This window comes from Lotus japonicus, chromosome 3 (assembly GCF_012489685.1).
Source record: "Lotus japonicus ecotype B-129 chromosome 3, LjGifu_v1.2".
Taxonomy (NCBI): Eukaryota; Viridiplantae; Streptophyta; class Magnoliopsida; order Fabales; family Fabaceae; genus Lotus; species Lotus japonicus.
This window is the reverse complement of record NC_080043.1, coordinates 76,879,195-76,906,165: the sequence shown is the minus strand read 5'-3', so window position 1 is coordinate 76,906,165 and position 26,971 is coordinate 76,879,195. Positions and strand designations below refer to the sequence as shown.

The 26,971-nt window shown below is 37.3% G+C and overlaps 4 protein-coding genes across 13 annotated transcripts; 1 reads left to right on the top strand and 3 right to left on the bottom strand.

Annotated features, from left to right (window-relative positions):
• The first annotated feature begins 506 nt into the window (after positions 1–506).
• LOC130746033 (F-box protein PP2-A13-like) lies at positions 507–2,742 on the top strand. The gene is made up of 3 exons (XM_057598540.1): positions 507–1,090; positions 1,184–1,302; positions 2,041–2,742. The coding sequence occupies exons 1-3, from the start codon at positions 836–838 to the stop codon at positions 2,450–2,452; spliced, it is 786 nt and encodes a 261-aa protein (XP_057454523.1). The 5' UTR covers positions 507–835; the 3' UTR covers positions 2,453–2,742.
• A 7,132-nt stretch (positions 2,743–9,874) lies between these two features.
• LOC130746028 (F-box protein At1g47056-like) lies at positions 9,875–15,170 on the bottom strand. 4 transcript variants are annotated; one of them, XR_009021995.1, is made up of 4 exons: positions 14,767–15,166; positions 12,108–14,709; positions 11,034–11,248; positions 9,875–10,244 (listed from the first exon to the last, which is right to left on the bottom strand). XR_009021995.1 is itself a non-coding variant. In XM_057598530.1 (2 exons), exons 1-2 carry the CDS (start codon positions 13,922–13,924, stop codon positions 11,245–11,247), a joined length of 1,821 nt encoding a protein of 606 aa, XP_057454513.1. In that variant the 5' UTR covers positions 13,925–15,166; the 3' UTR covers positions 9,875–11,244. The 4 variants fall into 4 exon arrangements, 1 of the variants encoding a protein (XP_057454513.1); XR_009021996.1 differs by having other exon boundaries at positions 12,065–15,170; XR_009021994.1 differs by having other exon boundaries at positions 12,108–15,166.
• Positions 15,171–15,916: 746 nt separating this feature from the next.
• On the bottom strand, positions 15,917–19,466 carry LOC130746029 (protein CELLULOSE SYNTHASE INTERACTIVE 3-like). 5 transcript variants are annotated; one of them, XM_057598532.1, is made up of 4 exons: positions 19,170–19,466; positions 19,033–19,079; positions 18,753–18,831; positions 15,917–17,853 (listed from the first exon to the last, which is right to left on the bottom strand). In XM_057598532.1, exon 4 carries the CDS (start codon positions 17,802–17,804, stop codon positions 16,116–16,118), a length of 1,689 nt encoding a protein of 562 aa, XP_057454515.1. In that variant the 5' UTR covers positions 17,805–17,853; positions 18,753–18,831; positions 19,033–19,079; positions 19,170–19,466; the 3' UTR covers positions 15,917–16,115. The 5 variants fall into 5 exon arrangements, with proteins under 5 accessions (XP_057454515.1, XP_057454514.1, XP_057454518.1 ...); XM_057598531.1 differs by having other exon boundaries at positions 19,033–19,466; XM_057598535.1 differs by lacking the exons at positions 18,753–18,831; positions 19,033–19,079; positions 19,170–19,466 and adding an exon at positions 18,347–18,527.
• Positions 19,467–21,197: 1,731 nt separating this feature from the next.
• LOC130746026 (serine/arginine-rich splicing factor RS41-like) lies at positions 21,198–24,664 on the bottom strand. 3 transcript variants are annotated; one of them, XM_057598523.1, is made up of 6 exons: positions 24,511–24,664; positions 24,223–24,371; positions 22,503–22,615; positions 21,947–22,182; positions 21,527–21,784; positions 21,198–21,437 (listed from the first exon to the last, which is right to left on the bottom strand). In XM_057598523.1, exons 2-6 carry the CDS (start codon positions 24,326–24,328, stop codon positions 21,401–21,403), a joined length of 750 nt encoding a protein of 249 aa, XP_057454506.1. In that variant the 5' UTR covers positions 24,329–24,371; positions 24,511–24,664; the 3' UTR covers positions 21,198–21,400. The 3 variants fall into 3 exon arrangements, with proteins under 3 accessions (XP_057454506.1, XP_057454508.1, XP_057454507.1); XM_057598525.1 differs by lacking the exon at positions 24,511–24,664 and adding an exon at positions 22,772–23,024 and having other exon boundaries at positions 24,223–24,362; XM_057598524.1 differs by lacking the exon at positions 24,511–24,664 and adding an exon at positions 22,780–23,024 and having other exon boundaries at positions 24,223–24,362.
• Positions 24,665–26,971: the final 2,307 nt, after the last annotated feature.

The following is a 26,971-nucleotide window of genomic DNA, read 5'->3' as shown; positions in this document are numbered from 1 at the left end:
GCTGAATGAAATCTAGAAGAGGTAAGCAAAACCTAGTTTATGGATAGGTATATTTTGATATATTTATTCCGGTGGATAAGAATGACATTAGCATATATCTAAGACCAAAAATGAATTGTGTTTGAACTTTTAATGAGTCTTATTAAATATTATTGAGGTTCTGTATTCCTAGGCCAACAACATTCAGATACAAGACTATAAAAATAAAGGAAGGAGACGTCTCTAGACTTATTGATAAACACATGCTACACCCGTACGATGCGCCAAACAATTCGCTGTGTTATTCTTCTCACGCCGAACATGCAGGAGCTGCACACGCAAGAACCTTGTCATCATATTTCTAATACATTGAGCCGAAACTTCCGATATTTCTAGTTAAACTAAAGAGTAAAATATTTTTCTTTAATATATATACTTTTTCATTAATTTTATCCTCAGAACTAAATTTATACAAATTAATTTTTTTAAAATTTTAAATATTCAATTTTTTTCGTTCTTCAGAATTCTGATCCCAAGTCATATATATCTCTGAACAGAGTTCCTTATCGGATCTAGGGTTCACAAAATCCAATTTCTGCAACAGAGTTCCCAAAAATCTCAATTTGCCCCCTAATTCTCTTCAAATCCTCACGTTTTCTTACCCAATTATCAAATTCAGGTCCAAACACAAAGTATCAAGACCAATTCAGATTCTGGGTGTGCGATAATCCAAGAAGAGCTTTGCAATTTTGGGGGAAATCAAAGTGGGTTGGTATTTGAATTGACAAATTCAGGTTGAAGTTCAAGTTTGGGGTTGAATTCTCATTCTGATTACGTGAAATTTGAGAGTTCTGATATGGGTGCTAATTTTTCCTCTTATGATGGGGATTCTGCTGCTTTGGGACCATGGCTTGGGGATATACCTGAGGGTTGTGTGGCATTGGCGTTTCGTGATGCTTCATTTGCAGATTTTATCTGGGAATCGAAGTTGCCTTTGAATTATAAGTTTATTGTAGAGAAAGCTTTGGGGGATGCTTCTGTTGCAGAATTGGGGAAGAGGGATGTTTATGCAGCACTCTGCAGGCCTAATTTGTTTGACAATGAAACCAAGGTGAGCAGCAATATTGGCTCCTTTTACTCATTCAATCTCTTATGCACTTTAAGTGTTTGATGTTTTGTTTCTAAAACTGTTACTTTTGTGTAGGAAATTTGGCTAGATAAGAGGACGGGTGGAGTTTGTTTGGCGATTTCTTCCAAAGCGTTGAGGATTACAGGGATAGATGATCGGAGATATTGGAATCACATTGCGACTAAAGAGTCAAGGTGAGATTATTGTACAAGTGCAAGAAATCTTGTTACTCGTGCCAGTACTGGAAATGGTTTACTCTTGGCTTTGTTATACACTTATACCTTGTTTTCATCTATCTTCATGCTTTGAGTTGCATCAGTTTTTTTTGCTGAACTTTTGTTTTTATGCGCTTTTCTTTATTAATTCCATGTAATTATAGACTCACTTTCTGGCATTTTTATCTATAAAGTTTGAACATTGGAGTATTCATGATTTTCTAACCCCTTTTTACTAAGCTTATGCAATACCAAATCTCAATACGCGAGTTGGAAGAATGTTTAACTTAACTTAGCTAGAGAACTTTTTGAACCCAAATGTATCTTTCCTTGTAAACTCAATTGCATCAACATTCTGATTTCATTTGAGTGGTTTTATTGATATACCTAGTCCAGTTTTCCTTTTGGATTCTATCATGTTTGGGAATTCTTCAATCAACAATTGATTATAGAGGCAAAATCAATTTTGGGGAGAAGCATTAGCTTCTAGGTAGCACAATTGATTCTGGGAGCTGATCCAAACATACTCTAGTCAGTTCTAAGTTTTGGTCACCTTTTCTTAGCAGACCTACTATTAGGCACTTCAGAATTCCATGACCCTATTTTTTTTAAATATTTCTATTATGACATACTTTACATGGTTTATGGAAGTATAAGAACATGGAGGAACTTGATATATTATGCATTTTTTGTTTGTTTGTGTGTGTGTGGGAATAGGTTCCATACAGTTGCATATCTTCAACAAATTTGGTGGCTTGAAGTGGAAGGAGATATTGATTTCCAATTTCCACATGGAACATACAGTGTGTTCTTCAGACTCTACCTTGGCAGGTCATCCAAGAAGCTGGGTCGTCGAGTTTGTAAGACTGAGCACATCCATGGTTGGGATATAAAACCTGTCAAATTTCAGCTTACGACTTCTGATGGCCAACATGCTGAATCCCATAGTCATTTGGATAATCCAGGGCACTGGGTCCTCTACCATGCAGGAAACTTTGTTTCTAAGAATTCAAATGATTTGATGAATATCAAATTTTCATTATCTCAAATCGATTGCACTCATACGAAAGGTGGTTTGTGTGTAGACTCTGTACTTATATGCAACAGTAATGCAAGAAAAGAGCTGTAAATTGTTTTTGTAGGTAGGAAAGTGTTACAGAGTTGGATTTTGCGATTTTGGATGTAGGGGAGTTTAATATAGGTCATAATTGAAAATATCTCCAAAAAATTGCTTCTTTTAGATGTTTTGGTTCTCTAATAGGACAATGTTTTAGACTTTTAGTAGGCTGCACATATTTATTTTACCCCTTTTTTGGCCTGGAATGTATTTGTGACTCATGTATATCTCCTCTTTCATTGATGTTGGGAATTGATTGTTGTGTTTTCTCAGAATGAAACGAGTCATGTGTTCAAACTTCAGCTGGTATGCATGGGTAGTCTATGTAACAACACACTTTTTAGTTTTTGCACTGAATAATTATGGAATATTGTATATTTGATAAAAGGATATATCTTGTGGAATATATCATATATCAGTAGTTTATTTGTTATGGCATACAATTTGTGATGAATAAGGGGTATTATTATGCCAATTTGATTAACTTTGGGTTACAACTTTGGAAGTTTGCACTCTTTTAATTATTGTTTTCATTAGTTGATGTTTGGAAACAGAGAGAAGAGCAAGATAGGAATATTCTGAATGAAGATGATTTCATTGATTGATAAGACTTCAGAGTATAAGTGATTACTCTTATATTATAGATATAGTCTTTACAGCTAAACTGAATCTAAAACATAATTCTAACTATGATTACAACAGTTTAACTATAGTTACAACATAAACCTAGACCTTGTCATGTGAATGATTAGACCCAATTTACTTTTTAATGAAATCTGATGGTTAATATTAATTCCCACATAATTTTAATTTTCTCTTTTCATATAATCATTAAGGGTCCAGATTTCATTAAAATTGAATTAATGGTTTAGATCTTTCACATAACCATGTTATGTGAGATTAACACATGAGGAGATTCAAATCCTATTTATCAAACATCCTGAGTTTGTATCTAAATAGCGCACAGCTGTAAGAGGTGTGGCTAGAACATCAACAATGTCGTTATGACCAGAAATCAGCAATTCAGAAATCAGGACTTTTGTTTTTTTATTGGAGGGTGGTCTGTGTTGAATAAAATTTACCTATATGTCTCCAGGAAGTGTGTCAGTCTTTATATTATTATGAAAACATTTTTGAAATATATTTTACTCAATCATCAGCCCACATGATAATCCTAATTACGTATAGTTTTCAATGAGTAATTTTCATATCATTAATTGTAGTCTCTTAAATTTCTCTTTTTTCATTTTTAGTCCTTATCTTCTCCTCAAACCTCTTCCTCCTCTATTTCCCGGCCGCCACCACCATTGGGAGGAGAAGGAGGTTGATTGGGGTTGGGAGAGACGGTAGCAAGAGGGAATGTAGTGGCTGGAAAAGAGGGGGAAGAGGAAGAACAAGAGGGAGAAGTCAAGGACAAAAAATGATAAAAGAAAAATTTGAACTAAAAATTACACGTCAACTGTAATATTTGATGATGATTGTCACATGAGCTGGTGACTAGATATAAAAAATTTAAAAAATGTTTTATGACGTTATAAGGACAATTTTAACTTAAACAATTGAAAATAGAAAGCTTGGGAACAAGATTCTCCCGAATGAGTCACTAACTAAACAATTTTTTAGGGACAAAAAAAAATGTTAAGCACCATTTTAGATTCCGATGTATAAGTAAGGGATCAAAAGCATATTTAACTCTTCAAATTTTGAACAGGAAAATGGGTTCAGACTTAATATACTTCCACAGAGACATATAAGAAATGAAGATAGAATAATGAGTGATATGATAAGTGATGTGATAGAAAAAATTGATAAATAAGAAAGAAAAAAAAAAGAGTGAAAATGAGATGAATATATCAAAATTGTTTTGAATAAGGTTTTGCTTCAAAGTTTTCATGTTAGAAATCAGTAATGATACCAGTATTAGTATCACCAAACACTCCATACCAGTGTTATCAGACTCGGACCGGTGATCAACTCGGTCGGGGCACTGGGTCAATGAGTCAATGGTTCAACCACTGGGTCACTGGTTGAACCGTTTGACTCGGTTAACAATAAATTTTTTTTTATCCCTTCATCTAATCTTCACTCTCATCTTCAACACCAACACCAATTCTAAACCCAACAACCTTTTCTGTTTTTTCAAAGGCCAAAATAATATATATAAATAGATAAGCACCAGTAGTGCTAAAAATACAAAGGGACAATTAAAGAAAAAGAAAAAAGCAAAGTAAAGCTACTGTACAGGAATAAAACATTGTACATCTAAATCTTCCCATCTCAGAAGAGGCGTACAGACCCCAATTCAAGCCATTTGCACAAAGAAAACACACAACTAGGTGCGACTTCAGCTTTGCCATTGCCTCGAGGAGCCTGCATGGAGACAAATACCTGGGTTTGTCTCCCAACAACCTTAACCTCAGCCACCATAATAACCCAAAAAATTCAAAAACTCAAAGCATAGAACGATAGATCCCAAAACCCATGTCAATCCATAAATAAAAAAATTATTACAGCATCTCTCAAGCTTGCCCCTAACTCCAGAAACCAAAAACCCAGAAACAGTGCTTCTTTTGCCCCTAACCCTCATATTCTTCATCCTAAAATAGAAACAACAAACACAATTTCTAGAACACCAAAACAGTAAACGCAAAGACTTATTCCACCCCCACCTGCAACCCTAAACCTACACCCCAAAACCCTCCAAACCTAGGTGTGAATCGAGGTCCCCATGGTAGATCTGATCCAAATCGAGGTCCCCGTACCTTGGCGTTGCTGTGAATCGAGATCCCCCTTGGTGTTGCTGTGAATTGCAGAGGAAATTGCTCGCTCTCTCGACCCTGCATCTGACCTATGCACGGTGTACGTCGAGGCTCGCCGTCGTTCATCAAGCGTCGTCTTCAACCCTCATTCAAGTGTTGTGAGATGTAGGTAGATCCGCATCGCAATCCCTCCACCTTTCTGTCACGGTCGTTCCTCTCCTTCAAATCCTTGTCACTGTTGTTCTGTTTTAGAATTTGAGTTTTCAGTTTTTTTTTTTAAATAGCGAACCGGTCCAACCGTAAGGACCGAGTCCCCGGTTTTTGACTGAACCGGCCGGTTTTTTCCGGTTCGCAACGGGTGGATTACATGGCCGATCCGATGCTCGGCTCGAACCGGCTTAGGGTCCGGTTCCCGGCTCAACCGGTCAAACCGGCCGGTTCGAGCCGAGTTTTATAACACTGCTCCATACACCTTTGCACAACTTTTTTTTTTTCTTCTCTTTATCCTTTGTGCTTAATGCGGTGACCATGGGCTAAGTGATTAGTTTTATAGTTCCTAGGTGTGTGATACATTGGTTAAGAAAGAAAATAGTCCATACATCTTTACACGTCTTTTTTTCTTCTCTCTATCTCTCTTCCAATCATATCACATCATATATCGCATCTATCACTTATCTCTTTCTATATTTCCCTAATGGTCTATGGTCTACACCTATTGAGTGTACACCAACCTTTAATAAAAAAACATTGAGCTCCCATTTCAATAGGGTCCTAAGATTTGAACCACGAAACATTAGGGATACCAGACACCCTTATACTTGCGGATTTTGCTTCGCATTTTCCTGTGGATTGCCTAAAAAACTATTCGCAGGAAAATTTTGATATAATAATTTTCGACAAAAAATTCGCAAGAAAGATTTTTCGGTTCGCAAGAAAAATCGATAGGGAAACCCACAATAGGTGTCTTGTATGCCTAATGTAGCGTGGTTTGCGAATCATATTTTATTTCAATATCATTTTAATGTGATTATGAAATACCTTTACAATATGCTTGGTTAAACATAGTTTGAGTAGAGAGAAACAATAAAGAGAGAGAGAGAGAGAGATAAGAGAGACTGGGAGAGGGGCTGCCTCCACCCTCATTTGGTTCATTACGTTATAGATATGATAAAGTTTCTAAATTGGACACACATGTTTTCAAGACTCTCTAAATCGGAGAGAAGTTACTATCATTTTATTCAACTTTATCTCACTTTCTTATTTTATCTCTCTATCATTATGGTATATTAATTTATTAAAATTTTATTTTATTTTTGTACATCAGAAAGATAAATTGCACCCTCCATAAATTGATCCTTGACCTTCATTTTCAATCCACATGTCACCTAGCTCTTACCACTTGAGCTATCATTTAGGGAGTATTAAAATTTTGTTAAGCTACTTTAATGTATAATGCTTAAAGGCACGAGAGTTTTAGTGCACGAGCCAGCACGAGTATCAAAAACCATGTTTAATTTTAAAAAAAAAATGATAAAAGCTGTATAACCCGAAACAGGTGTCTTCCTCTTGCCCTTCCCCGTCAATTGACCATGGATAAAAAATGAGAAAAGTAAGGTCATGCTTTTCACCCAACCCCTTTTCAATTTAAGAACGGAAATAGTAAAACTTTCTCCCTTTTCTTCCTCTTTTGCTTTGGTTATTGCCCCTGAGTTATTGAGTATCCAAATCTAGGTGGGCATTGCATGACTTTCACCATTGCACCTTCTAAGGATCTCAAACCAACATTGGGAACTTATCCAACCACCTCTTTGCTGTTGAGTTTGGCACCAACTGGGTATTTCATAGAGGATTCAAGTTCAACCAAAGATAATCTTAATCTCCAAAGTGGGAAACCGATTCTAGCTTATGTCTCCCCTGTTTTGATGTGCGGTGCATGTGTTGATTTTGATGATGCAGTGGTGGTTCTGCGTAGTGGAAATCGTAGGTGGAAGTGGAGGAACAACGCGACGGTGAAGGTTCGAACGTGCGGCAGCGGCGTTAGATTTGGAGGTTGGTGGTTTCTCTTTAGAGGGTTCTGGCTCGCGGTGGCGCTGGTTCGGTTCGGCGATGTCTTCGCCACTTGAAGGAGAGGATTCAACAGCGTGGAGAGAAAGTAGAGGGAAGTGCAAAGAGGAGAAAGAAGGCCAAAACGGTGTGTTTCACTACTCGTGCGTCTTCGTGCTTTGGCTCTCGTACCATATAGCACCGCTCTACTTTAATATAGTATAAATAAAATTTATTTTGGATTCATTAATTGTATTAGTTTTATTAAAAAAAATTATGCTATCTTAATTTATTTCTTACTTTTACTATGATTCTAATTTAATAAATTAAGATTTATTTAATACTCATTAATAGAGCTGCCCATATGTCGGTTATGGTCGGTTTCGGGCCGTCGGCGTCGGTTTCGTCGAGTGAAAACCACAAAAGTCGCAGGCTTGCCACCGTCGGGTTACGGTTTCATCGGGTTTTGTTATGCTGGCTGGCGGTTTGAATCAGACGGTTAACATGTTGATCCCTAATATACAAAAATCTAGAGGGAAGTACTTCCTAAAAATACACATCCATTAATCATAAAATAAGGCTATGTTTGGCATGTTTAGCTGATAAGCTAGCTGAAAGCTGAAAAGCTAGTGAAAAGCTTATAAGCTAGCTGAAAGCTGATAAGCTAGCTGAAAGCTGAAAAGCTACGTGATTGAAACAAAAGTGTTTGGTAAAACTAGTTGTTAAACAAGCTGAAATTGTAAAAGGACATAAAATGACATACTTGTATAATTATTTTTATATTTAACATTACTTTATTTTCACATTAATACCTATATGATATTCATATTAAATTTATTATCACTCTAAATATTTTTATTAACTCAAGTTATTTATCATCTGAATATAATATTTTTAATACTTGTGGTGCGCAGTGGTGTGGCGAGAATGGTGGTGGGAACTGCATACATAAGTGTGAGGGAAAAATATGTTTAGTGTTTTTATAAATATATAAGGGTAATGGTGGAATTTTAATAAAATAATAAGGATAAAAATGAGAATAAATTTAATAAGCTATAAGCTTTAAGCTATAAGCTACGATAGCTTATAGCTTAAAGCTTTAAGCTACTGAAATAAACTCATTCGCCAAACACTTTTGAAGAGCTTTTAAGCTAGTCAAATAAGCTTTAAGCTAGTCAAATAAGCTATAAGCTAGCAGAAATGACATGCCAACATGTTTAGCTGATAAGCTAGCTGAAAGCTGAAAAGCTAGCTGAAAGCTTATAAGCTAGCTGATAGCAGAAAGCTGAAAAGCTACGTGATTGAAACAAAAGTGTTTGGTAAAACTAGCTGTTAAACAAGCTGAAATTGTAAAATGACATAAAAGGACATACTTGTATAATTATTTTTATATTTAACATTACTTTATTTTCACATTAATACCAATATGATATTAATATTAAAATTATTATCACTTTAAATATTTATATTAGCTCCAGTTATTTATCATCTTAAAAATATAATATTTATTTTTATTAATATATTATTTATAGTACTTGTGGTGCGCAGCGGTGTGGCGGGAATGGTGGCGGAAACTGCGTACGTAAATGTGAGGGGAAAATATGCTTAGTGTTTTTATAAATATATAAGGGTAATGGTAGAATTTTAATAAAATAATAAGGATAAAAATGAGAATAAATTTAATAAGCTATAAGCTTTAAGCTACTAAAATAAGCTCCTTCGCCAAACACTTTTGAAGAGCTGTTAAGCTAGTCAAATAAGCTATAAGCTAGCTGAAATAGCATGCCAAACATAGCCTAAGTCTTCACGGAAGAAAGAAAAAAAGGAAGAAAGTTAGAAACATCATAGTGCAACAAATCTCATTCAAGAGAGGGGAGGAGCGACAGATCTGGCTAATGACGAATCTAGCTTCTGGAGTAACAAATCTGGCTTCAAGAGCCGCAAATCCTCTTATTGGAGATGGTGGTGTTTCTAGAAAGAGATGATGACAAAAGCGGCGGATATGGCTACTGGAGAATGGAGGAGCAACGTCGGTGGTGGCTTCTTGGTGTGATGGCAATGGTGACTGGTGTGAGTGAGACGGAGATGGGGAGAGCAGCTTGGGAAAAGGATTTGGAAATGGTGGTGGTTTTGGAAAGCGATGATGGCAGAGGTGTGGCGTTGGGGTTGAGTAGAAGAGGTGGCGTTGTTGTTTGGGTGGTGCCCAGGGTTTGTAGGTTAAAGAGAGGTGGAAAGGGGAGAAGAGAAAGAAAGAGGGATGAAGGTGAGTGAGTGTGTGTGTAATGGCTAGAAAGAGAGAGAGAGTGTGAGGTTTGAAAATTAAAAGCTAGGGTTTTCATGCTGCTTCGGAGCTGAACTCATGGACTGGGCCTGATTTTTTTTTATACATAGTTACTATAGACGGTTCAGTTGGACTTGAGCTCAAACCGAGACCGACCAAACCAACTGCACAAAACCAGGTTTTTACCCACTTAAACCGGTTTAGACATAGGCTTATTAAAAAGATTGAATAACTAAAAATGTTAGGCTCAGACTAAAAAAAAAAAAACTTGTTTGGCCTTATAGGCTGACCTTTATACATAATATTATTTTTATTATCAATTGATTGTATAAATAAATGGAAATGGAGATATGTAGAAAGATCTATTAGTCCACTGGTCTCTTTAAAAAAATATTTTCTATTAAAAGTAAACTTGTAAACAGGTTAGTAACAAAGCATTAAAATTTTGTTCCAATGCCTAGCAAAATTTTACTAGTTATAGGCTTCGTATGACTTTTTGCATGCTTGTTCAAAATGTTGCATCCGGTTACCTAATCACAATACTCAACGAATAGAATTGAAAGAATCAATCCTGTTTCTGGTTCACTTTTGATGCATATCATCTTGCTCATAAGTCATAAGGTGATGTACATGCTTCTTCAACATCCTTCATTTGTGGTTAACCACAATGCTACGCTGCAGCTCCTCCTCCATGAATCGCTTTTCCTCATGTTTGAGATGTCTGCAAAGAAGAAAGAACACCACAAACTGGAATGTAATCTTTGATCAACAATTAAACAATAAACCAGAAATGGGGATCATCAAGTTTAATAGTGAGAAGTGAGAACATCCCTCTCAGTGGGAAAAAGAAAAGAGGGGCTATTACTTAAACATATTTAAACATAGGTGCCAATAAAAGCAACAAAGTAATTGACTGAAATTGACATCAAAGAGTTTTGTATAGATGAGACTTAGATAGTTAAAATTATAAGGATTTCAATAATACTATTCAGCTTTGGATGTACTAAAGAGAGGGCACACAGTTCGCTATAGTTTTAAGTAAGACAAACAAACAAACAAACAAACAGCAAATTAAGATAATCAGCTATGCTAAATGATATTTTCAAACCAATTAACCCCCCACTCTTATATTTTTTTGGTGCAGCTTTGATCTCAAAAACAAGTTCACAGTCAACCAACTTATTTGTACCATGTTTCTATAATGAATAGTAATGAATGACTTTTAAGCACAAGCAAATAGAAACTATTTTCCTTTACTGCAAAAGTCCCAAAGCAAAGGTCTGATTTAGTGCGGAGGTTCTAATTTATTTTTTACAATTTTCATGGTTAAATTTCTATTATTTTTTTTATTGAAGAGGGGATTTGGTGCAAAACAAATAAAGTGTAACTCATCATAAGTTTTGTGATTGGGCTACAGTTCTACTTCTCACCAATGCAGCCACAAAGGAGATGAAAAAAAATGAAGTTACAAGCAACCAAACAAAATATTGAAGATATCGAGAGGTTTTACGTTGGTGGTCGAGGCATAACACAACCCTCTTCCTTTGTCCGGGCTTCAGACTGGCTACGCATGCATATGTGGAGTAAAGCAACAGAAAAAAAAAAAAGGGAAATCGTAAGAATTAGTGATATAACTCTTCTGCTCTGAAATTGTTCCTGGAGGATACTTCTTAATACCACTTGCACAGTCACCAACAAATCTTGGAAAACCCCATAATCTTCTACCTGCACATGAGAGGGATAAATAATCAATTACATGTGATAGAACAGTGAACTCTCTTTGGCCCATAACACAAACTAACAGTGTGGTGTGTGTCAATGAAAACTACACTCAATTAGAAACAAGGGACTAAGAATAAATAATACAGACAGTTCTATTTCCTGTCATCACACTGGCATCACAAAATTTAAGAATGGGACACCATCCTTATATGATAAAAAGAAAGATTGACATATAAGAAACCATTGACCATATTAGATCAGAATCATAGGAATCAAATAACCATTTTTCAAATTTTCCAGAAAAAACAACATCTGAATAGAAAAGCAGACAAAACTAAATCAAGTGGAAGCAAACAATATGAACTTTGTAAAGACACAAACACTAGCAGTGTAATGCTATCTCCATGGTGAACAATATGAGCTAGGGACTAAACAAGAGCAGAATTAGGAATTTCCTTTAATGCTTTAACAGAAACAATAACCAAAATGTTCTTCGGCAACAATAACCAAATAATTTGTCATCCCAACCACAGCTTGAGAATAAGCCCAAAAGATGTATCAGTTCTAAGTATGCCACTCATGATAGCAAAGTTTGGAAATGAGTAAAAGCTTTGAATCAGGCTGCTATACTAAAAGTCTTTTCCATTACAGTCCCTGAAGCCCAAAGATGACTGAGTGAGATGCATGCAGTATTGAGACCAATGTGTTATAAAATATGGATTGTGTGTACAAATGAGAAATACATGTAAATCCAATCCAAACTAAAAGTTTGGACAAATATATGTAAATATTAAACACTCAAAATACAACAACATTAACCTCCTCAGTGTTTATCTTCCTCCCTCACTTCACTCCATCTCACCTGCAGACACGACATCCATGACGCAAGAAGAGTTCATCCTGGCTGGCACTTCGTTTAAAATCAGGTGGAGCCATTATCTTTCTCAGTGTTGGCCTTGAAAATACCATCCAATCAACAACATCACCAGCCACATGTTTACAGTTCTTCAATTTTATCTCTCTCAGTTGTTTGCAGTTTTCTACTACTTTCCTCACTCCCTTGGCTGTTACATTAGGACAAGATTCCAGGTCCAGGTACTTAAGCCTACAAAAACTCTTTGAGACCACAGAGAGTGTTCCATCACCAATTCCTGAATGCGCGAAGCTCAACACCTCCACATTGGGAACTTCAAAGTTCACCCCATGCAGCTTCACTGTTGAACCGTGGCCTAGGCTCAAATGCCTAATCTTACTGCATCTCCTCAAAACTTCAACAACACCTTCAGATAGTTTAGACTGAAAGCAAAATCTCAAGTCAAGAAGCTCCAAATTGGGGCAGACAAAACTCAACTTTTTGAGTATTTCACCTCGCATACATGAACTCCAAGCCAAATGGAGAAACTTCACATGAGGGTTCACACAACAATTCATTAAATAATTATTCTTTTGCCCAATCCCTGATATCTCCATTTCGATCTCACGGAGCAAAGAACAGTTCCTGATAAGTGCAAAAAGGGTTAACTCTGTGAACCTCTGACAGCAACTAAGGTCTATAGATATCAAATTACCCAGAAACACAGACAAGTCTGCCACAAGCTGATCATTCAGAAACTCAGCACTTCGAAGAGCCAAGTGCTGGACAAACTTACACCTTGACAACAAGCAAGAGATTCCAGCATAGGTGTAATTGCGGCAATAATCGAGGACAAGCTTCCTCAAAGGAAGACCTTCCTCTGCAACAGAGCAGAGCAACTCATCCGAGATGAACGAATCCCTAAAAACAAGACAAGTCAAGCTCTTCAAACTCACCAACGAATCAATGAAGCTTGCGGTGATAAAGGGACTCTCAAAATCCCCTCTCTCAAATTTAAATTTGCCAACGAAGAAAGACCTCAATCCGGGTCTCTGGCGGATCGCGGAAGCAATGCCATGTTGGGTTATAGAAGCGCAATCAGGGATCGCCAATTCTTGGAGAAACTCACAGTTGTTGCACACACTGATAAGCTCTGCGTCGTTGATGTTGAAGGGTCCGCAATAGAGAGTAACCTTGCGGAGGAGCTTGGGAAGCGCCAGGGGAAAATGGTCATGTACCTTGATGCGAATGTCGAGTTCTTGGAGGAAAGGGAAACAATCGGTGATGAGGTGGAGGTCGGCGGTTGCGAGAGAACCCTCGGAGGAGGTGAGGGAGGTCAAGGTTTTCGTGTTTTCGGCCAAAGCTCGCAACCCATTTGCCGGAAACGTTTCATGGTGCGAGAAGTCAAGCGATGTGAGGCGGCGCAAGGGGAAACGCGAGATTTGGAGGAGAAGCGCGTCGAGGTCACCGCGGAAGCGCGTGAGGTCGAGGGAGGTGAGGTTGGGGAACCTGTGGAGGAGGCGAGGGAGGAAGGGGAGTAGGTCGTCGTGGACGGCGAGGGAGAATCGGATGCGGTTGGTGATGGAGAGGAATTGCTTGGAGACAAGGGACAGAGACTCCAAGTGATGGTGGTCGTGGTTGTTGTTGTTGAGGAATTTGAAGACACATTCCCAACACTCCTCTGGTAAAAAGTACATATCTCCTGCCGACATTGTTTTCATTTGTTCCTTATTTGTTTGTTTCTTTGTAGACATTATCTTAAATATTCGAATTTCTCTCATTTCTCTCAAAGTGGAGGTCAAAATCATATGTGAAGAAAACATCATGTTTACAGTTGCTCAAATTTATTTCTCTCAGTTGTTTGCAGTTTTCTACTACTTTCCTCACTCCCTTGGCTGTTACATTAGGACAAGATTCCAGGTCCAGGTACTTAAGCCTACAAAAACTCTTTGAGACCATAGAGAGTGTTTCATCATCAATTCCTAAATGCGCTAAGCTCAACACCTCCACATTGGGAACTTTAAAGTTCATCCCATGCAGCTTCACTATTGAACCGTGGCCTACGCTTAAATAAGTTTTACGTCCCTAACCTTTCCATAATACCTGGTTTTCGTCCCTCGCCGGAGCAAAGGTGGGGTTTAGTCCCTAACCTTTGCCAAAACGTTTGGTTTTAGTCCCTCCGGAGCTCTGGGTCAACGCCGGAGCTTCGGTGGCCCATGTGGCATGGCCACGTCAGTTTAATGAGGCCAGGTGGAAAAAAAATTTATTTTAAATTCTAAAAAAAAATGAACTATTTCTTAACACCATAATTACAATAGCCACCACAGAACACGCATAAACACATCCACCACCAAGAGCTACCCTTTTCCACAATAACTCTGCTACACAACTTCTATACAGTTCAAATCAATTGAAATATCTCGTCTCCAACAAGCAATCTACACAAGCATGAGGATCCTCGAATCTATCTTCAACAACGGCATGGTGATCGCACTAGATCTTGCCGCCGCGAGCGCCAGATTCAGAAGAACGACAAGGAGAAGAGGAAACGTAGACCCAGAAACCGAAGACCACTCTCCTACGAGGCCTTCATCTCCTACCTCATCTGGACCTCAAACAATACCCATAAATTAGGGTTTCAAGACACAACAGAGAAGATCCTTCTCACCTCAAACAATACCCAGAAATTAGGGTTCCAATCTGCTATGTTCAAGTCTCCTTCTCCCTCTGCTCGCGGTCTCTCTCTTTCTCTCTTACTCGATGCTCAGATCCGTGGTGCCATTTTGGGTTGCAATTTCGGATATTCTTCTCTCTTGAATGTTTCCCCCTTTTTTTTCTTTGGGTGTTGATGTGGTGGTGAGGAGTGGTGGCTTGATGCGTGCTGTCTGTGTGGAATGGGAAGGGGCTTGGGGTGTACAATAGATTTGGTTCTGGTCAAGTACAAAACTGAAGATGATAACTCAGTTGAAGAAGAAGATATTGATTAGAATGAAGAGTTTTAATTATGGTGTTAAGAAATAGTTAATTTTTTTTAGAATTTAAAAGAAAAAAAAATAACACATGGCCTCATTAATCCACGTGGCCATGCCACATGGGCCATCGGAGCTCCGGCGTTGACCCAGAGCTCCGGAGGGACTAAAACCAAACGTTTTGGCAAAGGTTAGGGACTAAATCCCACCTTTGCTCCGGCGAGGGACGAAAACCAGGTATTATGAAAAGGTTAGGGACGAAAAACTTATTTAAGCCTTAAAACTTCAACAACACCTTCAAATAGTTTAGACTGACCGCAAAATGCAAGTCAAAGTTCCAAATTGGGGCAGACCAAACTGAATTTTTTTATGATTTCACCTGAGGGTTTACACAACAATTCGTTAAATAATTCTTCTTTTTCTCAATCCCATCCCTGTAAAATTCATTTTGATCTCACTGAGAAAAGAACAATTCCTGATAAGTGCAAAAAGAGCAGACTCTGTGAGCCTCTTACACCAACTAATGTCTATAGATCAAATTACCTAGAAACACTGACAACTTGGTGACAAGCTGATCATTCAGAAACTCAGCACCTCGAAGATCCAAGTGCCGGACAAACGTACACCTTGACAACAAGCTAGAGATTCCAGCATAGGTGTAATTGCAGCAAGCATTGAGGACAATGTATTTCAAGAGAGCCATGCTTTGTGGAGACAGTTGTCAGATTGGTATGTATTTCTTCTACCACTGCTGTGTATAATTTTGAAAACCTGTGTTTCAATATTTGCCTATGGTTTTTAAGTTGTTAAAAGGGATGCTTTCAAGAATAAATTTGATATCCCCAAGAGTGCAAGAACATTTATCTAGATTACATTAAGATTAAACATTATATAATCTAAACTTGATTACACAGATTACCGAGCATTGGCATTCCACAGTTTACACTTGAGCTACTTGTTTCATACAGACAATGAAACAACATTGATAAATGACAAGAACAAAAGCGTTATAGAAAAAAGCTTCATGATACACAAAAAGGCAGTCCAACTATTTTCTGCTGAACAAGCTTCTCAATTTCCCTCTTTCTAACCGCTCAAGCAGCTTTTTAGCTCCTGGAATCTCCATCTCTGAAAGCTTCTTCAGATACCCAATTGCTCCATAAGAAACCATCAGTTTCTTACATTTCTTACATGAGGAGAGTGATCCAAGGCAAGAAACCGCATACTTTTTTGCAGTGTTTTGAGGACTCGGATCAAGCAACTGAACCAGGTTTGGCACACTTTTATCATCCTTCTTAACTTCTCTCCGGTTCTGGGACAAAACCATCAAGCTTGCAATTGCTTGAGCAGAAACCTCTCTAATACCGTTTGCTTTAGCTTCAAGCACCTTCACAAGAAGAGGGATGCATCCAGCTTCACCAACCATCTTCTTCATCTCCATTGAGCTGCAAATCCTGCAGATAACAGACACAGCGGCTTGCTGAGCACCTAAGGATCCAGACTTGAGCACATGAACCAAACGGGGAATCAAACCGAGAGAAACCAAAACTTCCTCGGAAACTGATCCAACAAGGTTCCTCAATGCTCCAACAGCACATTCTTGGGGAAGAGGTCCATCAAGATAATCCAGGAGACTCCGAACACCGCCTTCGGATACCACAGACCTTCTCAGATTTTCATTGCTTGCAGTGAGATTCTGCAAGCACTCTGCAGCATACTCTTTGGAACCAAGCAAAATTCCAAAATTTAGGAGATTGATCATAACCTTCACAACACCTTCTTCAGCCAGAACCTGTCTCACTTCAGGAACAGAAGATATATTCTTCAAAGCACAAGCAGCAGCAGCCTGTGACACAGATTCACCAGATTGACAAAGCTCAATCAACGGAGGAACCCCGCCGTGTCCAACGATTGCGCGGGTTGTATCCGCTGACATTGACAGCCTCTGGAGAGATACTACAGCCTTCTCTTTACCAACAGTACTGCCAGACTCAACTAGTCTTATGAGAGGTGGAAGAACTCCTTCAGAAACTAGCCAGTTTTCGCCGCTTCCTGATTCGACAAGAGAGCATATAACAGTGACTGTTTTTTCCCTTATCCTTGGAGATGTTGCTGTGAGCAATTGAACTAAAGCAGCAACATTGCTCCTACCTAGAACAGCCAAAACGTTCTTCTCATCTTCTCTCATAGCATCATAGAGTTTATCCAAAGCTTTGTGCTTTGCTTCCAAATGACCAATCTGAAGGCGTGCAAGTAGTTCCCTTATGTTGCTATGTGTTGTAATATCTGATTCTGCTATAGGACCATTCACGGTTAACGCCAATGGCAAAGTAGCCTCACCGAGCACACCGGTTTTGATCAACAATCCACAATCCTTTAAATTCAAATCAAGCTTTCCTGTTAATGCATCAAGATCACTCTGCATACGAAGCTTGCCCTCGTACTTCTCCTTCACACAGAACTCAGCCAATTCAATGGCCTCTCTGAGGGTCTTTGACACAGCCTGCAATTGCTCCTTGCAAAGAGCGTTCTTGGAGAAGCAGGGGTGGCTAGACAAGTCTGATAAACGTGATGGGATTTGTTCCAATTTTGAAATGATCATCTTCCACCTAACAGTGAACCCTTTAACCTCTTTTGCCTTGGCAAGAGCAACAGGAACAAGCTCTTGTGCCTGCAACAACCATTCTTCTGTGGAACGGGTGTCTACAGCTACTGCTTCTCCACAATCTTCCACCATGATTCAACAATTTTTTTGGAGTAGTTTAATTAAACTGATGAACACAGAGCTGCAGAAATAGAAGAAACCCAAGCTCAGAAAATAACCAAGATGCCAATTTGTAGAAAGGCAATGATGTTAATAGCATAGAAAATTAAAGGTTGTGGAGCAGTTGCAATCATATTTACTCCAATAGAAAATTCTTATACATTAAATAAAGAAAAACTAGGCCAACACCAATAACTTCGAGAATCTTATGAATTATGATCACACACAAAGCTTGTCCATGTAAATAGACCCATGAAAACTGAAGTACCTAAAGATGCCCCACGAGTCTTTCTGCTACTTAAGCAAGTGAGTGATGATTAATGTCCTTTGGAAATTCCAAAACATGTATTAAATTCGGATATGATAAATTAAACAATGGTTGATGAGAATTGCTGTTGATGAAAATGAAGGATTTGGCGTTTAACGGCTAACAATGCAGCCTAATTAAGAAGGCGTCGGTGGATATTATTATACAAATCTGAAAGATTTGGCCTAAAAGACCCACCACACCATACCTGGTACAAATATAATAAGGGGCCCTCTCTTGGGGTATCTTGGTCATTGAAACAAATCTCCTCCAACTTTACTCTTCATCCATGAACATGAGGTTGGTGGAAAGATTATCAAAAGTTAAATGTAGTGAGTTTTCTTAGATTGATTTGATTCCAACCCATATCAGAGGGCAGAGGTTGTGGAAAAGCAGAATTTATGGCTTTGTTTTCCATTTTTCTCCTCTTAAAGGGCTACTCACTACTGGTATGAGAAAGGGAGAGGTTTTACTTTGAAGGGAAGACACACAAGTCCCTTTCTACAAGTTGTATGACTTGTAGTTGTGTATAACACTAATTATTGTTACAATTTAAGAACCAGAAGAAAAAATGATGACAATTCAAAGTAATAAGTTTGAAATAATATATGTACCTTAAACCAACTTGACTTGCTCAATATTCAAAGAGTTGATCCTATTGAGAGCTACTAACACTGTTGTTCTCCCCTGTTTCTGTAATTAACCCCAAAAGACATAGAAATTAGAGACTCCACAACATGTATCTACAGCTTCTACAAGTAAGAAAAAACCATAAAGTTCACCAAAAGATAAATACTATAGAACAAGGAAAAGTGAATGAAAAAAGAACAAAAAATTTATTTACTGTACATAGTTGGAGATCAAAGCAAAAGAGCAAATTGACGAAGGACCAACCTTTAAGCAAGCCTCTGTAAGCTTAATCTTCAAACTTCACACACTCACTGTCACAGACTCACAGTCACAGATAGAGACACAAACTAGTGTAATCCAGAAATGCAATAGTTTCTATAGAGGGAAGTCAGGGAACTCACCAACCATCCAAAACATTGCTTTAGAAACTCTGCTTTCAACACTCAGTCCCTAAAATGTAATGCTTACAAACAAATTCATCAATTAAGACACAGCTGGATTTACGTTAAATCCGCAAGCTTCAGTTTCTAAGAATCAGAAACGTTTCTGTTGCAATAATTGAGAATCAGACACTGAAATGGTGAAGCTTAACAACTACACAAGACGACACGAGTAAAATAATGTGAATAACGTTCACACCCATTATTCAAAAATCAAACTCTCTCACTCTCCCTCTAAAATGGTCAGTGTTGAGGGAGGTTAAGAATCGAGCAGGTTCAGTGATCGGACGGTTGAGATTGTGGTTGGGACAGGCAACGTTACCGTTGGGATTTGGTAAAATTTGAAAATGATAAGGATTTTTTTGACGTTACCTAGGTTGGGTGATGACGTGGACGAAAATGCCATGTGTGACTTTGGACAGCTCCTACTTTTCAAAATGGTGAAAAATCCCACGTGTGAAGTTGACAGATTCATGAGGTTCTGAGTTTAGTTCACTGTATGGTGGGGTAATCTGGTTTTGAATTTATGGTTCCTGTGGTGAAATTGGTGAAGCAATTTTAAAAGATATGTACGTATGTGGTGAAGTAAAATATTTTTTATTTTCAATGTACCAAAGAAGAAGCAAAACATTTTGAATTCCTTGTTTCCTTTAGAATTTTTTATTGGGGTTCTGGGGTCACTGTAAAAGTGACTCACACTAATTCAATTTCATAATCACCATTAAATATATATATTTATTATCAAACGGTGTAAGTTAATTGGGATATATTTAAGTAAAATTACTGAAATATTTAATTCTCTCCCACCTCTTACCCACACACCCTTATAGTTATGTTTTTTAACTTACTAACAAGTAACAACTAACCACTAACATTTGTTAATAAAAAAAATGTTTGTCTGAAGACTCAGTTTGCCGAGAGAAATAGGGAAAAGAAAGATAGGGGAACCGCCTTTGTTTGGTGGGCGAGACGGAGAGAGGGAGCTACAGATGTGGGCTTCACCACAATTTTGCAATCATCCCAAATTGAGAAGAAATGGGATTGTGTTAGCTTCTTCCTTTTTCACTAGTTTTTTTTTAACTAGTGAAAAAGGAATAAGCTAACCATAATGTTTATGTAAAATGCTAGAAAATGTGCACAAAGTTTAATAAAAATTTTTTTGAATATAAAAAGTAACTTTCTCTCTTCGTTATTTCTCTTCGTTATTTCTATCATGTCAAACAACTCTTCTCGTCAGAAATCACCCCTCACCGGCGGTTTGGAAAGTAACTTGAGCATCTGGTTCTCACTCTTTTCGCACGTAACCATGTCTGTTGTTATGAATAAGGGCATGTAGAGATTCAGACCCATACCCCCACCAAAATCTATTCCATTTACTTCTGAAAACACAGAAGATACACAACATCGATCTTCACAAAAATCAACCATCAAGGCCCATAAAGCTAAAAATACTGAAGCAATTTCTCCTAAAGACGAAGAGGGGCTCGAGTGACAGACTTAATCAAAAAGGGGCATTCCCTGACAAGGAAAATCTCAGATTTGAAGGGATATCCAAGGTGACACCGTGATTAGAGTAGGATAAGATTTTTTTTGGTTGAATTGGGGAACATGGATTTTATCGACCAAAAAAAATAACATGGATTTTACACTAATTAATAAATGCAGGATCCACAGAAATTGAAATTACTTGAAATCAAAAGATTGAAAAGCAAATAAGACAATTCGTTGATCAAACACATTGCAACCGATAGCTACCTCCGTAGCATAACCCGATGCACATGACACAGTTGAGTTGAATCAAATCAAAGAAAAATGTCAAGAGCTACATGACCACCATAACAGCTAAGTCAAACGTTAAATAATTACACTGTAGAGTGATATGCTAAACGTAGATATAGAGAAAGTAGAAACACCATAAGATAATTTGCTTACCATCGGTGTAAAGTAAGATTAGACAAATCATTTTTGAAAATCTTATAAACCATAGAATTTGATGAGTAACATAAGAACATCTAATATAAATATATAATCTCTTAGCACATTAAGCATAAAAAATTCTAACCATACATAAAAGTAAATACAATAAACAAGTTCGAGTTTTCTTTGTTGCTGAACTATGGACTAAAACAAGTCAGAATGAAATGAACATAGACTACTAACAATAATTTCACAGAATTATAATCAGCTACTCCTCAGGATCGCGACCTATCTCGGGGTGGTGGAGACCGGCTGCGTGAACAGTTAAATTGTCAGATATATATATATGACACTAGATTTTAAAAATAAAAAAAAAAAACCGCAGCTAAATTGGATCAAACCTATCATATCTCCCATTTTGCGGGCTTTCAGCACGTTCATACTTGGGGCTTCCTCTTGGTTCTGGTCTGGAAGCTGGATTTGATCCATGACCATAATCCGGGCTACCCCTGCCTCTACGATATGGACTCGGGGATCTTCCACGACCATATCTCCCATCAGGAGAAACACGACCTCTTCTATCAGGACTTTGTCCATCCCTTCTGTCATCATCATCTCTTATAGCATACTCTACTGTGATAACACGATCCATAAACTTGCTGCACATAAAAAATATAAAACAATCCAACATTCAAATTAATGAACCATTAACATATGTACCTCTACCTAATTTATTTAAGGCATTGGAATCTACTTCATTTCTAAAGGATAAAAGAAAGGGGAACAAAAAACTAGTTTACAATTGAGAAGCTGAGTACAACCTCAGGTTAGTTGCCTCCAAAGCTCTAGTGGCATCCTCCAAGGATTCATACTGAATAAAAGCAAAATTCCTTCTGATCCTTATATTTGATATTTTCCCATAGGGATCAAAGTGTCTCTCCAGATCCCTTGTCCTGGTATGTACAGGATCAAAATTTATAATAAACAAAGTCTTGGACGGTTTCATATTCGATGCAGGTTTTCTTGAATCAGCAGACCTTCTACTGTCACGTTCTTGCTGAAAATCATAATGTACATTATTTGAACAATGAAATATGAACAATCGCCCAGAATTAACTGAATAATGTTAATATTCTATAATAAGCATTGAACATAAACAGCAGCTACAACACAATAACGAGTCCACACACTAATATCAAAATTAAACAAAATGAAAGTTTCCCAAAATGATTTATATCAAGATCCAGATGCCATACTTTGATCCCCAAGTGTCAAGCTTTGAAGTAAGTGCATAACAATGCAGCATAACACGTTTACATTTAAATCTATGGTCTGAAGTCTTATCAAGTTTCAATGCAATTAACAATTACAATCTACCTTAGTCCACTCAACGCGAATCCGGCGCCCCTTTCTACCAAATTCTGTTCTATCAAGTCTTCTGATTGCATATTCAGCATCACGTTCGTCTTCCATGTAGACAAAAGCAAATCCTATGAAACAAGAATGTTAAACATAAAACAGCACAAAAATGTTTCAAACATTTGAATACTACTTTTACGAAGATGGTTTAAAGAGGAAGGCCGTATCTTTACAGATATGAGAGAAAAAATCATCATAAAACACAAAATAAGACTATATAGAAGTACCACAACACCTGCCACAGTTGCGAAATCATCATGGTTTCTATGTTGAAACATGTCGGAAATTGAACACTGAGCAAAAGTCATGAGGAATGAAAAAGGAATGAATGCTGAGGGAATGCAGAATGGCAGAGCAAGGACGGATCATATTATTTCTTCTGGAAAAATACAAGAAGGAGAATCTGGGGCACATTCTAGAAAAGAAATGCAGGGAAGCACATCCATCCAAGAGCATGGACATTCCAACTTCCAAGTAATCCTGCCACAAAGAAATTGTTGAGTATGGGGTTTCATATCGTAATGACAGCTTTTCTTCTTTCACAGGGAAAGGAAAATGTACATCCATTGAAAAGTAACTAGTCATTAGTCAAAGAACATCATCTCGACCCGTTTTACGAAACATTTGAGGAAACAGTTCTTGGATGTTAAGTTCAGGAAACAACATTTAATTCCTGGTTGTTACGCATGCTCCATTTAAATTCAAGATTAAGACAGAACGTTTAAAAGGTTAACAGGGAAATCAGCCCATGTACATTACATCCTGTGCATTATCATGAAAAGCCGAGCAAACAGAAGTAAGGCCCCGTTTGGAAACACAGCTTAATTAAGCGCTTATGGTCATAAGCGCTTTTGACATAAGTGTTTATTCATAAGCTATTTTAAAAAATTTATTGGAGTAAATCGAAAATAAGTTATATATAAGCATAAGCTCTTTTTCATAAGCTAAAACATCCCAAACACTGGCATATGAGCATGCTATCAGATAAGCTCAAATAAGCTCTTCCAAACGAGGCCTAAAAGGATTTTATTATTTGCCTTGTCCTCTGCCAAATGAGCATATCATGTTAATGACTAATTTGAAATATTAATTTCATAATCATGTGGGATATTACGCCTTCTCTTCTCCAATTCTCTGTGTGTTTTTGTGTATGTAATGTGTCCAAACTCCAAACTGAAATTAAAAAAGGGTCAATGAGTTCTTTGCAAATGATTGCTTCCAATGGTTGTACATAACATTTTCCTTTCCTCAAACATTATTATAACCCCATTTTGACTCAACACAAGAGGACACTTTCATCTCGACTTCAAATTCCTCAAACACTGCCACAAAAAATGGGCTTCCATCATGAAACGCTGGTCACGAATCTGTTAATCTACTGTCCGTCCCGCAACAGAAATTGTCTCTGAAATATCCAATGCGAGTACGAAATCCATCCAGCAAATTCAGCACAGCATAGCAAACTCACAAATGATCACAGCCATAATACTTTTTGGCCACCCAATATACCAAACTTACAATCTATAAAGCACAGCACAGTGCAAAGAATACTACCCAGTAAAATAAGAAATTGACTAGCTGAAACTATTATCAAAACTCAAGGGCTAAAAAACACTACACAAAAAGTAAAAAATTAAATTAAATTTATCATGAAAATAGATTATGAAGAACAACATACCAGACTTCATGTCCACTCTTTCGACCTTCCCGTATCTTCTGAAGAGTCTCTCAACATCAGATTGTCGCGCATCGAAATCCAGGTTTCCACAAAAGACAGGCTTCATTTTCGAAGAGTCAGAGCTACTGCGAAATCCCTTTGCAATCGACCTGCACCGCAATGCAAGAAAAAATGAACTTCGAGACTCGAAAATAGTGAATTGAACGAAACAAAGGTGGCGATTGGAGGATCGCCGGCGTCTGAAGAAGGAACTGAGCCGGATCTGATGCTCTGTTGAAGGATCGGTACCTTGTTGGAGAGAGGGAGGGTGTGGGGATGAAACCCTAGGTTGGCGATTTGGGGGCAAATTGCAAAATTCGAGAGGAAGAGTGATGAATGCACTCACTCACTCACCTAACACTGCCTCATATTTGCATGAGCTGTGAGCCTACGAATCGAAACGCACCGTTTTGCTAAACTCACCTTGAACTATTTTGAGAGTGTAAATGAATAAAATAGATCCGAGCATCCGGCTCTTCGGGACTCACTTTATAGAGTAAAGTGTTTTTTTTAAAAGACTTTATAGAGTAAAGTAATCATCATAGTAATTGAGTGAGTTGTTTTGTTGGCTTTCTTAATGTATTTAATCATCATTAATAGTTATTATGCTTACTAGACTCATTTCAAAGGAGTCGAATCCGACTAAAATGAACATTGATGTGATGGGCATTCAGAGCTAATGAAAATTCTTCGAGTGTTCACTTACTTCAACGGATGAGATTTCAGAGAGTTGTCATTGAATCAGGCTCAACTTGTTGTATTCAATTTTTGAATTCAGATTGTGAAGGATCTCACCCTTGTGCTTCTCATATCAATCATATTCGTCATTTTTCGAGTTAGTTCACTCGTGTTATTTAGGGTCATGCGATTAAAGGGGGCGGATGCGGTCGTGTATGCTTTACCGAAGCACAAACTTCGACTAAGCATGGAGGAGGATAAGGTCTTGGGGTTTTAACTAAGTTTTTTTTATGTTCCTATGTCCCCAATCCTGTCCCACCAGTTAAAAATTGACAGCTCAATTAAAATTAACACATCATCACTAGTAATTTAACTCTGTCAAGTATCGTCATTAACTTGAATATGTTGCATCGAGATCCTCTCCAACTGGCTACGTGTGCAACAATGCAACCATTGGTCAAGGATAAATATTCTAAGTTTTATTTCTCATTCTCAATTAATTCAAGCCTTGGAATATACTCCCTCAATCCCAAAACTATTGTAGTTTTAGCTTTTTTTTTTTGTTTGTTCTAAAATCATTGTTGTTTTACATATCCAAAGCACTTTATGTACCAAAAACATATCCAAAGCACTTTATCTCATTCGAATAATTATATCTTCACACCTAAAAAATGAGGTGTGGAGAAGTGGAGGAAGAGATAGATAGGAAGAAAGGAGAGAGAAAGTAAAGATATGATTGGTGATTTGATTGATAGAGAAAACATAAATAGACATAAATGAAGGTGAAAAAGAAATGGACAGGTGTGTATATATTATAACTCATCACATTATCTTCCTTTCATGTCCTCATTAAATATTATATCTCCCAAGTAGGGGTGTAAGCGGGTACAGTTCGATCCGCGAATCCGATTAAACCGATCCAAACCAAACACCTTATGGTGGGTTGGATTGGATCATCGGTTCGGTTTGGATTTTTTTCACTGCATCTGATCACCATCGATTCGGGTATCTGATTTGGGGATTGAAAAACCGATTAATCCGAACCAACCCGATGATATTGAGAATTTATTTTACATTAAGCTCAAACATTCCGGCCCATTACATAATTTATATATACTAATTACTATTTAGGTTTTACTCTAATAGAGATACTTTAACCTGTCCGACATAGTTCATTTTATTTTAATGAAATTTTGGAGAGTACTACTCCCTCCGTTCCTTTTTATTTGTCTTTCTAGTACAAAGCTCTTCCACCAAGGTATTGCACTTTTAGAGCTAATTTTCCTATTTTACCCTAATTCAATTCACTATTTACTTTATCTTCATTCATAGAATTTCTCTCTCCAATAATTAATTTCCTAATTTTCCCACAACACTCTCTCTCATATTATTAAACTATTTCAGGTTTCAACAACATTAATCTTACATTGTCTCATGCACTCCTCAAAGAAAGACTAAAAGACTTAAAAAAAAAAAAGGAAACGCAGAATTGTGCACTTGATAAACAATGAGTCTTCAAATATTGCAATGAGACCAATGAGTCTTCCACTCTTGCTTTTTCCATCAGATTTTTTTAATTGTGCACTTGATAATTCACCATGTGTTTTCTTTTTATAGAATTCTAAGTCTTCAAATGAATTTTTTTTTCCTATGACAGAATTTAATGCTACACTCTTTTTTTTTGTGTAACATTGGAATTTAAAACTATATTGGGAATATTATTTGAATTCATTTATTTTTTAAATTGAAAGGCTAGTTTCCATTCAATCAAATTCTACTGCAGTTTTTTTTTTTGAACCACTAAGTATCATGCAATTTTATGATGTGATTATATGAAATGTACTCCATAATCAACCGCAAAGTAACATTGGAGTATGTATTTATAGTCAAGTTAAATAGTCATATGAATAATTAAAGCTAAAATCAGATTGGACAATGAAATTTTGAAGCAAGAAAGACAACACAGTTTTCAAGAAGCTCATTAAATTCAATTTTCCACTACTAAACTTTGAATGGAATAAATGAGATTGTG